Raw genomic sequence first — 12,250 nt, forward strand, 5'->3', positions numbered from 1 at the left:
AGTGTTGTCGTTTCGTGGTTGATCAGTTAATCTTGAAAGTGCTCACCTAGGTGGAAAGTGCGACTGTGATTGGTGAATGTACGCCCAGAGCCCCGCTTTATTTTCTGCCGGCGCAGCGGTGCCGCGAGCAACGACCGTTCGCTCCAGAAACGGGGCCCGATTTTTCCTCAGCCAGCTTCGAGACGCAGTCAGGTCGCGGGATTGCGGAGCTCCGTCCAAGCCAGAACCATCGAAGCACCGAACGAACGGCTTCCGTCACCACCGTACCTCTCGACAACTTCCCCCTTCGTTGCGCCCCGAACCGCACCAAACCACCAGTCGCAACCATGAGCAGGGCACTTTTGCGCTCCGTCCTGGAGCTGCGCACTCCCGTTACGCGCCTCCCTCCGTCTTTCCTCCTCCCCTTCCGTCCCGCCGCCGCGCCCGCCGCTCGCTTCCTCCACCAGACTGTTCAGCAAGTTGAGCCCACCAGCCAGTCCGATGCTGCCGCTGCTGCCACCCTGTTCAAGGCCAGCCCACCAAACGCCACCATCACCACCACCACCACCACCACCCCCACAACACCAGAGGCTGTTCCCAGCACACCATCACCGATAAGCCAGCAAGTCAAGGAGCTCCTCCCCGTGCTCGCCGCGCAGCCGGGCCACTACACCACCATCCACATCCACGGCAAGCCGTACCTCGTGACCGAGGGCGACACGGTGAAGCTACCGTTCAAGATGCCCGGCGTGGCACCCGGCGACGTCTTGCGCCTCAACCGGGCCTCGGTTATTGGTTCCCGCGACCTGACGCTCCAGGGCGCGCCGTACGTGGACGAGCGCCTGTTTGAGTGCCGCGCCGTCGTCATGGGCACCGAGAGCGAGCCGATGCGCGTCATGATCAAGAAGAAGCGGAGGTGCAGGAAGAAGAAGCACGTGTTCAGCAAGCACAAGTACACGGTTTTGCGGATCAATCAGCTGAAGATCAATGATGTTTCGAACCTCTGAAAGGGTGGCTGTGTACTGCTAAACGAAGGGCAAAAAGGGAGGGAGGAAGGGAGGAGGAGGAAACCGTGAACGGGAATGGAAACCGTTGAGAGGAAATGGTCTGGCGGGAGTGTAGTAGAGGGAGAGGAGGAGGGGAGGGCGCCGACAACCCCGGGCAGGCCGACACGGAACAGAACAGTCGAGCCATAAACACACCGACCGCATGGCACACTTGTGGCAAGCATGGCACGCTCTTGACAGAAACGGACGGAGGGAGATTCTAATGCGTTTCTACTGCTGGATGGATCGACAATCAATGTGTTACAGTCAGCGGAATGCGGTGGGAGATATTGAGCACCATTCGTTCAATGCTGAGCTCGTGGAGAGGTGTTAGAAGGCCTGCCTGGCTTCCTCCGTCATATATCTGTTTGTCCTCCAGGTCAGATAAAGGAGTGACTGCGGATCAACTATAGACTAGTTGTGTAAGATCAAGGGGATATACCGACGTACACGGCATGTATCATATTTGTTCTTGTTCATACTATAAAACGGGTATTGGAATTATGGCTAGTATCAGGCGTCCATATAAAAGTTGATACTGGTTCGTGAAATATCATCACCAGAGCTGGCTAATGCCCCTGAGCTTGAAGGCGCTGAAGATAAGCCGAGCCATTCGCTATGGCATGTACAAATCTAACATTCGGTTGAAGAGAGGTAATGGACGACTAACTAAACGCTGCAGTGACTTGGCCCAACACAGTGGCTCTGAACAATGACATTATGATCCAAGCAATGAGAGGGAATAAAGTTTATAGTCACAGAAAGGAAACGCCCGCCCGCCAATAACTCAATGCACCCTTTCCAGTCATAATCTTCGTCACCAGTTAAGTAATAACAAGAGGAACAAAGCAAGTAAGAATCAACAAAGAAAGAAACGACCGCCGCCCTGCCATCACCATCCAACTCCAGCGTGAAACATACATCCAACAGCTCTTTTGATCCACAATCATCAGCCACAGAACATACCCGAACGTACCCGCTCCCAGACGCAATCGCTTGCTTCCCAACCGCCACACACGTCTTGTAGAAGGTAGTCCATACACAACTTCCAGTAAACCAACCGAGGTCTAATCGGGGTATCCAACAACATCCAACAGAAACTTGCCAACAAAAGCAAGGGTATCGTATCCAAGCCACAAACGCTTTTAACAAGAACAATCCATCGAATCTCCCAACAATATATGAACAACAAAAAAGGAAAAGGGGGAGAACAAGGCCGGCTGGCCACCGAGTTACTACCTCTGATGGCCGCCACCCCCTTGCCCACTCCCACCACCACCACCAGCATTATTGCCAGTGGCACCCATGACCGCCTTCCTCACAGTAGCCCAGTACGCCTGCGGCCACGTATTTACTACCTCGGCCTCGGTCGGCATCCTCTCCTTGCACCTCTGCACGACGCTCTGTATAAGCCTAGACAACAGCTCCTCCGTGACAGGCAGGACCTTGCCATGTTCTGCGGCCGCGTACACCGACGGGTCGAACTCCTGCGGGTACAGGAACGGGTCGGTATCCGCCAGCAGCTCGTCGCACGTGGGGCGCTCGCGCTGCTCGCGGTTGAGACAGCGGCGCATGGTGCGGATGACCGAGGGCGGCACGCGACTGCCGTCCTCGGTGGCTTCCGGGAAATCGATCTGGTACGACCAGTTGATGATGGCCTGGCAGCGCGACATCTGGTTGGCAATCTTACCAAAGGGCGGCAGGCCGTAGACCATTTGATACAAGATGCAGCCGAGCGACCAGACGTCCGAGGGCTTGCCGAGCTTCATGAGCTTGGGCGCGCCGAGGCTGCGGTGGTTCAGCGGCGGCGGGATGCAGAACTTGCCGTTCTGCGCGGATGTGAAGGCGTACTGGTTCGAGTCCATCAGGGATTCGGGCGACATGTAGTTGGGCGTGCCGATTTGCGTTTCGCGGTGCACATTGACCGTCATCTCGGTCTGGATGGCGTTGGCGATGCCGAAGTCGATGAGCTTGAGGCGGCCCTGCACAAGGACGAAATTGGCCGGCTTGAGATCGCTGTGCACGACGTCGCGGACGTGCACGGCTTGCACGCATTCAAGCATCTCTTTCCAGTAATAACGAATGAAGGTCGGGTCGAGACGGGCGCCTTCTGCGGTGCTCTGGCGGCTTTTGAGGAGCGTGTTGAAGTCAAGTTCGCCTACTTCCATGAGCTGTGATATAGTTAGCACCCGGCGCTACCTTTTTTCCTTGCAAAAACATCACTTACCACACTGAGAACCTGCTTCTCCAGATTCAGCTCATGGTCGATGAGTTGAATAACCCGTTCCACACCGTTCAAACGCTTCAACAGATCAATTTCACCTTTGAATCCCTTCACAGTGTTTTCATCGGCATGTTCAAGGGACACCCTCTTCAACGCCAGCATCTTCCCACTCTCAGCCGAGACACGGTAAACTTTGCCAGAGCCGCCCCTTCCAATGCAGTCAATACGGGTGTATGTCCGGCCGTTCACACGCAAAAGGACCTGCCTCTTCTTGGCGGCTCCCGTCGTCGCAGAAGCTCCAGCAGCAGCTGTGGCAGTCTCGACAACCGACATCTTTGGTGGAGGTGGAGGCGCAGGCCTGTGTGGTGTATTCTGACTCTTATGCGCCAATGCTTTGCGGTCAGGTGAGATCGACAGCCTCTTAAGATCTCGCCCGATGTCTCGCCCAATGTCGAGGGCCATCGGTTCGGGGATCGCTGGTTTCGGGATTTCGTGATCGAGCATTATGGATGGGGTCAGTTTCGCCCTCTTGAATGTTGGCGGGGCCTCGTTCTCCTTATCGTTGTTCATGGGCATATCTGGATGAGGCTCAGGAACCTTGTAGCCCAGCTCCCCGTTATCTCTATCCAATTCTCTGAAGCTGGATTCTCGCCTGCGAACCGCTCCAGCTCTACCGCCGACCGGGCTTCCTGATGCAGCATAGTCGCGGTAGTTATTGTTGGATGCATAGAACGACGACTGTTGCTCGCCCATAGCGGCTTCGACCTGGCTCTGCATGTGGCTCTCGTAATTCCCATCGTGGTCTTGGTTCATGCCCATGGCCTCATTTTCTCCATGCGCTGCCTCGTCCTCATCGCTCTGCCTTCTCCGCCCTCGTCGTGCTGGGCCACTAAGAAAGCTTCCCGGAACTTTTGCGACTCTCTTGATGCGCATTGAGCTTTGTGGTGCCGCCGCCAGTGGCCTTCCAATGGTTGCAGGATCCTCGGGTATTTCGTGATCACCAAATCCTGTGCCGCGTTTTCCAGAAACAGCACCAAACGACCCACTCGATGAACCTCCTCCTCCACCAAGCGAAAGCCGATTCTTGCTGCCTGAAGACCCGGAACCAACTTGAATCCTGACCGTTCTGATAACCGGCGTGTGGGCATCTCCCGCTGAGTCTGATCCTGGATCGCCTTGCTGCTGTAGAAACGATGGGATTTCTTTCTCCGCCTCTCTTTCCCTGCTCTCCGTCCTGGTTCTCCTCTGGGGTGCCGTCGTTGATGAGAGTCTTCGGACATTTCCGGAAAAGCTAACAGGCTGCACGGCATTGCTAAGGCGGACCACTCGTTTCCTAGGCGCTGGGCTGCCGTCGCGATTGTTGCTGCTGTCATTCTGGGGTGGCGATGTCGGCCTTTCGATGGGTTGAAGACTTCCTCCTCTGATACTCCGCCTTGCTTCCCGCGTCCTCACACCTTCCGATCTTTCCTCGGACTTCGATGATGTCAACGCGCTTCTTCTAGTAATTCGTGATGGTGGTCGAGCTGGGGGCGATAGCTGTAGGTCCTCAGGAGCGCCATGTTGCGCAAAGGATGGGGCTTCGGATGCATGGCCATCGTTCAGCAGAGCCTTGGTTAAGGCGCTGAGTTTCATGGGTACGGGAATCTCGTCATCTGAGCTGTCGTTGACGTTGGAATATTGTTGTGATTGCGACTGGGGGTTCGACTCGCTGCGATTGAGCATGGGTCGCGATGGCGGGCGTCGCAAAGCTTGTCTAGTGGACGTCCTTCTTCCCATAGACGTGAAGTGGCTCCCAGCGCCCATTGGCGTTGGCGAAATGGACGACATGTCGTTCATGTGTATTGTTTACCGCCCCTGTTGGTTTTGGTTGCGGTTGCGAATGCGCTGGCTTGGTGTTGGGTGGGCCTCACTTTTCGTCCTGTTGGCGATCTTTGGAACCTTGCCCGCCTTTCCCAGCCACGGACTGTCCTGCTCTTGTTTTGCGCCTGGTTTGCCGCCTTTTCAAATCCAGCCAAGAAACGAAGCAAAAAATACCTAATAAGTACAAGGTCGTGTGGGCGATCGCGAGTCTACGTGCCAAAATAGCGCATGAAACCAAGAATAACGAGGGTAGTGAGAAATCATGTAACGCGGCGCGGACGAAACATGTCGTGGACAGAGGCTGGAGGAGACGATGGGGTTCGCTCTAGATTGGGACGGATTCTGGGTGTGTGCTGGCTTCCCGCTACGACCGAGTATTTTGACTTTGTGGAGCTGCGACCAATCAAAACACGGGATGGTGTTGCATGGTTGCTCGCGGCAACCGCTAAACTGGGTCCCGTCCTTGGGAAAGGCAAACTCAAGCAGCGAAGATGCCAAGCTTTGTTTACAACAGCAGGGAAGCCCGACCTTCAAACCGCACATGCAACCGTGCGTATCGATAATTGATGGAGACGGCAATGGAGGTCAAGGGGTTTGTTTACCAACGCTGACGCAGGGCTTTGCTAGGATGCGATATCAGCCGGATATCCGACACCCAAAGAAAGCTTGCATAGCACGCACTTTGCTGTCGCATTCACCGAATTACTTTAGTTGCAGGCACAGATGCCCGGAAGAGCACAACACACACACGAATGTTCACAATGGGGAAAAGAAAAAAAAGGTCCAGAGAACGCCTTGCGAGTTGTATTTGTTCCTCCTATGTGCCGTTTGACGCCTTTAGAAAAGACGTGCCCTTGTAATCCCAAGAACTCCAGCTCTGCCGCCGCCGTCAAGGCGAATGTGTTGCAGTTGACTTTTGAACCGCGTGTACAATCCGTCAAGGTTTCTCGGAAAATACCATGCCATGTTACTGAGCAATGGTGGGAGACGCTTAGTCGAAGAGACCGAAGCCCATATCCTCGTCGGACTCCTCCTTCTCTGTACCAAGTTGTTAGCAGCTGAATACGACCGGGCATGTGAATGAATGTGTCCTTACCCTCAACCTTCTCCTCCTTCTTCTCCTCAGCAGCGCCACCAGCGGCAGCAGCGGCACCACCAGCGGCGGGGGCACCAGCACCGCCGGAGGGGACGGAAGCGAGCTTGGAAGAGCCCTCAGCGATCAACTGTAGTATATCGTGTTAGCCATGTGTCCCTAGCATCCAAGTTTGCGATTACGCGATGGTTGTACCTCGTTGAGGTCCTTGCCCTCGAGCTCGGAGATGAGCTTGTCAAGGCGCTCGGAGTCGGCCTCAATGCCAACGGACTCAAGGACGGCCTTGACATCAGCGGCAGAGGGGGCGGTGTTGCCACCGAGGGTGAGGAGGAGGTAAGCGGCCAAGTGCTTCATTTTGTCTGTCTTGAAGGTCGCGTTGTTAGACGGAAAACTTGCGGCGGTTGAAGGACTGGACCAAAAACTTACTGAGCTGGAGAACCAGAGATGTCAATCAAGTTTAACCGCTGAGTTGTGGCGGAGAAAGACTCTTCTTAGGTTCTTGGGGGTGGAAGATCACTGTTTCGGAAAGAAGTTCGCGGACGGGACCCGATCACGGATTATTTTTACAATTTCGTTCCTGTGAGGCCCCGCAATTTTGCGCCCCACGAAAGTCCACAAGCCTCAAGTCACCTGACCACTTCACTCAACTTAGGGCAGATCCCGTGCGTTTTCCACGCCAAGCCTTTTCCCATAATTGCCTGCCGGCAGCATGTCATTACATAAAGCGTTTGGTAATTCATAAGGCCTTGGCTCTCTTGGCATAACATAACTTTTCGGTGAAGTTCGACTTGGCACGATTGCTGGTCTGAGCCTTTGGCTTTCACCTCGGAGACCGCAATTCACCGCTCCGACCAGGAGTGACTGAGTGGGTCGTTCAATACGTTGACCATCCTGGCTCTCTGTCTTTGCCCAGCAAAAGTTGCGAAACCAAGTCCCGATCACGCAGGATTCTTGTTCTTCCTTCACCAACAACCCATCTTTCGCCCAGCTCTCACTCTTGGTTTCGGCAATATTGCGCGACCGGTGACCTCGCATCCTCGCGCTCTTTCTTCGCCGTCCTATTTTTGCCAAAGCATTCGAGCCCGCCCCACTGTGCATCTGCATCGTCAGCTGAAGGCGATCTGTGACGAATACATATAAAAGCCTGCCACCTACTCCCTCCTTCTCTTGTTCGATGCCTGGACAACTCTCTGTCTTTTGAACGCAGGAGAAGGATAAGAATAGCTGGTACAAAGCAGGTTATTTCACTGGTACAACCGCAGCCATGCCGGTAAGTTGCCGCTGTTTTAGTTGCGCTTGCCACCAAAGGCTCGCTGACACTCACCCTCACAGATTGGAGATTTGCTCGCATCGATCACGGGCGAAAAGCCATCGTCATCATCGACATCTGCGAAAGATGTTCCAGTAGCATCTAAACGGAAGGCGGACGATGACCTTCGAGGTTCTGCGCCAAAGGCCCCGCGTACCGAGCCCTCGACAAATGGAAGTGCCCGGCCAAATGGAAACGTAACGAAATCTTCTACAGCGCGCCCCGCCGAGCGACCGATGGAGCGCCCCACAGGAAATGCGAACCCAACACGTCCCGCAGAAAAGACAACTGGCTACACTGGCACCGCGCAACCACGTGCAACGACGAAGCCAACGGCTCCGGTGTCATCCAAGACCACATCGACACAGTCAAGGGTGGGAGGAACAAGCTCGAATGGGAACAAGGCTCCACTCTCGCGACCGCTCGTCAGCCGACCCGCCCCTAGCACTCCTGTCTCCGACTCTGGACCTCCGAAGAGGCGTTCGTTTGCAGAGATCATGGCAAGGGCCCAGACTAATCAGCACATGCTGTCGTCCGTTGGAAAAATTCAGCACAAGAAGGTGGAAAGGCAGTTGTCCATGAAGGAACGCAAGGGACTGAAGGCCGAGGAAGCGAAGAAGGGAAAGAAGGATGCAAGGCCAGGGACTACCGGGAGGAGCGGTGTGACAGCTGGGCCAGCCCGCAATGGCACGAACGGAACGACTGCGAACCGTCAGCGGAGTACCACCCCTTCAGCCCCGGTTGGCGCCAAGCCCAAGGCAAGCCAAAAACCCGTCGAGGAAAAGAAGGTAAAGAAGGCCGCTCTAGCGACGACTGGTTACCAAGGCACAGCACGTCCTCGCCCAGGGGCCACCGCCACAAAGCCAGGTGCATCCACCTCTGCAGGCGCAAGTAGGGGTCGTGGGATGTCCGGTTATGGCGCCTCATTATCACGTCCCCGGAGACGCGAGGAGGAGGATGAAGAGTTGGACGACTTTATCGAGTACGACGAAGATGAAGATGATGGCTACGGCTACGGTCGCCGCGGTGGTTATGATTCACCGGAAGAGGACGACTCGGACATGGAAGCAGGAATATCCGATATCGACGCCGAGGAACGCCGGGCAGAGATGGTGGCTCGCAAAGAAGACATGGAGCAGGAGGCGCTGGAGAAGAGGTTGAAGCGCGAGAAGGAGGCGAGAAAGCAGGCGGCACTTGCAAAACTCAAGTCCAGGGCCGGAGACCGCTGATATGTCGGGGTTGTTGCGTGGTGGCGTGTCCCCCTCTTTCTTTTACCTCTGAACTGGGAAGGTTTCGGCGCATCGAGATGATTTCAAGGCAGACTTACGTTTTCTGGAGACGGTTTTGCAATGGCGTTGGCTGGAAGACAGGACGGACACCCAGAAACATTTTGCATCAGCGTCTGGAGTTTAGTCATTTTGCGCGGATTCCGGTTTCATTGGCGGGCGTTGGCTGGCAATAAAGCCCGTCCGACGGATCATTCTATAGTATAGGTTGTCATGACACGGTGTAGCGTATCTAGATATCTGAATACCCCCAAGCTTACATTTTAGGCTTTACCTTCTTAACTTTGTTGACTTAACTACCGTCATCGAAGGGGGTTATGCGAGCCACACCATTAGCATTCCTTTGCTGAGGACCTAGTCGCGGGAGCCTCTCTAGGAATATGAAAGTGATCTCTTAGCTAGACAGGAGTCCTCCACTGGCCTTCCATCAAGGTTCTCGTCTTCAACTGACGGCTTTGACCTGCCGCGGTACACTTCAGTGCCTGCAGCTGGCTGGCACCTTGTCATCCTAACTCCACGTTTTGGACATGGCCTGGATCTGTCAACAATGTCTCGACCAATGACAAGCGTTATAACTGACCCACCACGGTCCACCAACGGGTGGGTCTCCGCCACTGGGGAGCCGCCCGATAAGGAAAGCTAGCCTTGATGTTTTTTTTATCGGCTTCGAGAGACGTCCGTCCAGCAGGCATTCGCATACTGAAGCATATACCCAAACCGCACCGTCATTCTCGTCGCCCTTCGTCGCCCTACAACATCGAAAAGCCTAGCTGCGTCGCCACGTATTTCAAATTCCAAGACCCTCACAGGGCCTAAATCACCAATATGGTACGGATATTTCCTATCCTCGAATCCGCCTTCACTTATTGCAGCCACTCTCCTTCGACATCCATGACCCCTTCCGAAAACTTGGAGACCAGACCATGCTGACCGACGTTTCTCCCAATACAGCCTCAGAACGAATATATCGGTATAGTCCCCTCCATACCCGAACCCGATCACCGTCGACCTCCTGTTTACAGTTCCTAACCGATCATTTCGTTTCGCAGAACGCGCCCAGAAGCTTCACGGTAAGCGTCTGGACACCGAGGAGCGCGCACGCAAGAAGGCTGCCCGTGAGGGTCACAAGCAGAGTCAGGATGCTCAGAACTTGCGCGGCCTGAGGGCCAAGCTCTTCGCCAAGGAGCGTCATGCCCAGAAGATCCAGATGCGCAAGCAGATCAAGCAGCACGAGGAGCGCAACGTCAAGGGCGCCCCCGAGGAAAAGGATCCTTCGAACCCCGTTCCCGCTTACCTGCTCGACCGTTCCAACCCCACGAGTGCGAAGGCTTTGAGGTACGTCATACAAAATGGAGGATACATGAGCAGAAGCGAGTGGCCGATGGGAAGGCGGAGGCGAAGGCGATGGCAGTGGGCATGGAGGTTGGAAAAGGTCACATATGACGACGAGAGACTGACCCCATTCTTCGCACAGTTCCCAGATTAAGAGCAAGCGTGCCGAGAAGGCCGCTCGTTTCTCGGTCCCCATTCCCAAGGTCAAGGGTATCAGCGAGGAGGAACTCTTCAAGGTCGTCAAGACGGGCAAGAAGGTGCACAAGAAGGGCTGGAAGCGCGTCGTCACCAAGCCCACATTCGTCGGACCCGATTTCACCAGACGCCCAGTCAAGTACGAACGCTTCATCCGACCCATGGGTCTCCGTTACAAGAAGGCCAACGTCACCCACCCTACCCTCAACGTCACGGTCCAGCTCCCCATTCTTGGCGTCAAGAAGAACCCTAGCAACCCCCTTTATACCCAGCTTGGTGTTCTTTCCAAGGGTACCATCATCGAGGTCAACGTTTCCGATCTCGGTATGGTTACCGCGTCGGGCAAGATTGCCTGGGGTCGTTATGCTCAGATCACCAACAACCCTGAGGTATGCTCAACAAACCTTCTCCCACCTCTCCGTGACTAAAATGCTAACTCTGAGTCTTCGACAGAACGACGGTTGCCTGAACGCTGTTCTTCTTGTTTGAGGGGTGAACGGGATGAGCGAGAGTGATGGTTTGGTTTGTCTAATTATATGTCTTGTCTCTTGGGTGGCAACTGTAAAGGGATTGCCTTGAAATCTGATTTTGCATCTGGGACAACAGGCGTCTGGTGTTTGAAAGAGGATTTACAACTCACGGCCGCGCAAAATATCTTGGGTTCAGTTAGGTAGTAGTGGTTAAGATACACACACACAATCTGCGGTAGAAACATATACCCTCTGATCATCCGTTTCGGTCTAGCCGTCTCACTTGGCTATTTGAAGTAGATTGGTTACAGGCATGGCATGAAAACGCTTCTCTGCATATCACTGCGTTTGAGTTAATTCATTTCTATGGGGCCCGAACAAGCCGCTCAGTTGCGAATGATAAAGCTTCTAAAGTGTCTGAGTAGCCGTATGGAATCTTCGATTCTGAGGATGATCAGTCCAAGTTTGCTAATCGATTCCCTGCGCAGCACTTGCAAGAGATTATAACAAGAGCAGGGCACCTACACTTCTACACGCACTGATAACATTATGTTTGTCATAATACATGTTGTGCAAGATGCTGCACAAAATCCTCTTCATTGCTCACGGTTCCAAACCAACACCGAGAATCATAAGGTTTGCTACATTGACTGACAACCACCATGGCTGCTCTTTAAACTCGTTTCCATTCATTGCTCGACAGTCAACCGAAACGCTCATATCATGCCAGCCAAGAGCTGCTTGAAGCAATACAAAGAGGCGATTTGCCCTATCTGACTGGTGTTCAGCTGTGCTTGTTACGCGAAGACATGCTTGATGTATCTATCTTCGCTTCTCTTGATAATATTGTCACTAACCGTTCCGCAATATTTGTCCGTCCACCAACTACCTGCTCACTCTCATCAAATTCTGTCGGTTTTATCTTTCAAGCATTTATTTGCGTAACAAGTGGTCCCAAGGGCCAGAGTCGAACTGACGATATCATCACCAATGGCGTGGGAAAGTAAGGATCTAGTCAGTACGTTAGCATCGCCCCTGTCTTTAGGCTGAACTCAAGTGAGATGTGCGAACCAGCTCTTCAGGTGAACCGGCCAACCCGCTGCAACACGGCTACTTGGTACCAGGAAGAACAAAACACGAGTATTGTAGAGAAACTACACATGATGCTTACCTACGTAGATAATTGTTCTAAGAAACTTTGGACCTGGCACGAGTTATTGATGAACATCCAATTGCATCAGGAAGTGACCTGTACCAACAATGTAATGCTTCGAATTTAGACTCTCTCAGGAACAGCTGATAGTCTTCCTCCTCTTCTTCTTCTTAGTCCGAATTACCATCATAGACACTCCAAAATAAGATGCAAGAAGAACTCGCCCGGGTGCACCGCGGCCGTTATCTGTCAAATGATAATCAATACTTCAAAAAAAGAAATAACTTCACATGTCAAAAGCTC

At 53.7% G+C, this 12,250-nt stretch overlaps 5 protein-coding genes across 5 annotated transcripts; 3 read left to right on the plus strand and 2 right to left on the minus strand.

Annotated features, from left to right (window-relative positions):
* Positions 1–326: 326 nt before the first annotated feature.
* SMAC4_00254 (mitochondrial 54S ribosomal protein bL21m) lies at positions 327–986 on the plus strand (the record flags this gene model as incomplete). Its single annotated transcript, XM_003351664.1, has 1 exon — positions 327–986. One exon carries the CDS (start codon positions 327–329, stop codon positions 984–986), a length of 660 nt encoding a protein of 219 aa, XP_003351712.1.
* A 647-nt stretch (positions 987–1,633) lies between these two features.
* On the minus strand, positions 1,634–5,513 carry SMAC4_00255 (uncharacterized protein). The gene is made up of 2 exons (XM_003351665.2): positions 3,253–5,513; positions 1,634–3,196 (listed from the first exon to the last, which is right to left on the minus strand). The coding sequence occupies exons 1-2, from the start codon at positions 5,083–5,085 to the stop codon at positions 2,261–2,263; spliced, it is 2,769 nt and encodes a 922-aa protein (XP_003351713.2). The 5' UTR covers positions 5,086–5,513; the 3' UTR covers positions 1,634–2,260.
* A 381-nt stretch (positions 5,514–5,894) lies between these two features.
* SMAC4_00256 (ribosomal protein P2) lies at positions 5,895–6,799 on the minus strand. The gene is made up of 4 exons (XM_003351666.2): positions 6,629–6,799; positions 6,398–6,565; positions 6,206–6,332; positions 5,895–6,147 (listed from the first exon to the last, which is right to left on the minus strand). The coding sequence occupies exons 2-4, from the start codon at positions 6,554–6,556 to the stop codon at positions 6,101–6,103; spliced, it is 333 nt and encodes a 110-aa protein (XP_003351714.1). The 5' UTR covers positions 6,557–6,565; positions 6,629–6,799; the 3' UTR covers positions 5,895–6,100.
* A 42-nt stretch (positions 6,800–6,841) lies between these two features.
* SMAC4_00257 (uncharacterized protein) lies at positions 6,842–9,122 on the plus strand. Its single transcript, XM_003351667.2, has 2 exons — positions 6,842–7,472; positions 7,535–9,122. The coding sequence occupies exons 1-2, from the start codon at positions 7,467–7,469 to the stop codon at positions 8,738–8,740; spliced, it is 1,212 nt and encodes a 403-aa protein (XP_003351715.1). The 5' UTR covers positions 6,842–7,466; the 3' UTR covers positions 8,741–9,122.
* A 308-nt stretch (positions 9,123–9,430) lies between these two features.
* SMAC4_00258 (uncharacterized protein) lies at positions 9,431–11,173 on the plus strand. The gene is made up of 5 exons (XM_066089402.1): positions 9,431–9,625; positions 9,749–9,767; positions 9,847–10,132; positions 10,272–10,713; positions 10,778–11,173. Exons 1-5 carry the CDS (start codon positions 9,623–9,625, stop codon positions 10,811–10,813), a joined length of 786 nt encoding a protein of 261 aa, XP_065945836.1. The 5' UTR covers positions 9,431–9,622; the 3' UTR covers positions 10,814–11,173.
* Positions 11,174–12,250: the final 1,077 nt, after the last annotated feature.

Source organism: Sordaria macrospora, chromosome 1, assembly GCF_033870435.1.
Source record: "Sordaria macrospora chromosome 1, complete sequence".
Classification (NCBI taxonomy): Eukaryota; Fungi; Ascomycota; class Sordariomycetes; order Sordariales; family Sordariaceae; genus Sordaria; species Sordaria macrospora.

What these genes read in the sequence shown, in the direction of transcription:
- SMAC4_00255 (XM_003351665.2), bottom strand. Translation starts at nt 5,085, where the DNA reads ATGAACGACATGTCGTCCATTTCGCCAACGCCAATGGGCGCTGGGAGC. An exon ending in AGAAGCAGGTTCTCAGTGTG is followed by an intron (nt 3,197 to 3,252) that starts GTAAGTGATGTT and finishes ACTATATCACAG; the next exon opens with CTCATGGAAGTAGGCGAACT.
- SMAC4_00256 (XM_003351666.2), bottom strand. Translation starts at nt 6,556, where the DNA reads ATGAAGCACTTGGCCGCTTACCTCCTCCTCACCCTCGGTGGCAACACC. An exon ending in AGGGCAAGGACCTCAACGAG is followed by an intron (nt 6,333 to 6,397) that starts GTACAACCATCG and finishes GATATACTACAG; the next exon opens with TTGATCGCTGAGGGCTCTTC. An exon ending in GAAGGAGGAGAAGGTTGAGG is followed by an intron (nt 6,148 to 6,205) that starts GTAAGGACACAT and finishes AACTTGGTACAG; the next exon opens with AGAAGGAGGAGTCCGACGAG.
- SMAC4_00258 (XM_066089402.1), top strand. An exon ending in ACGAGTGCGAAGGCTTTGAG is followed by an intron (nt 10,133 to 10,271) that starts GTACGTCATACA and finishes TTCTTCGCACAG; the next exon opens with TTCCCAGATTAAGAGCAAGC. An exon ending in AGATCACCAACAACCCTGAG is followed by an intron (nt 10,714 to 10,777) that starts GTATGCTCAACA and finishes AGTCTTCGACAG; the next exon opens with AACGACGGTTGCCTGAACGC.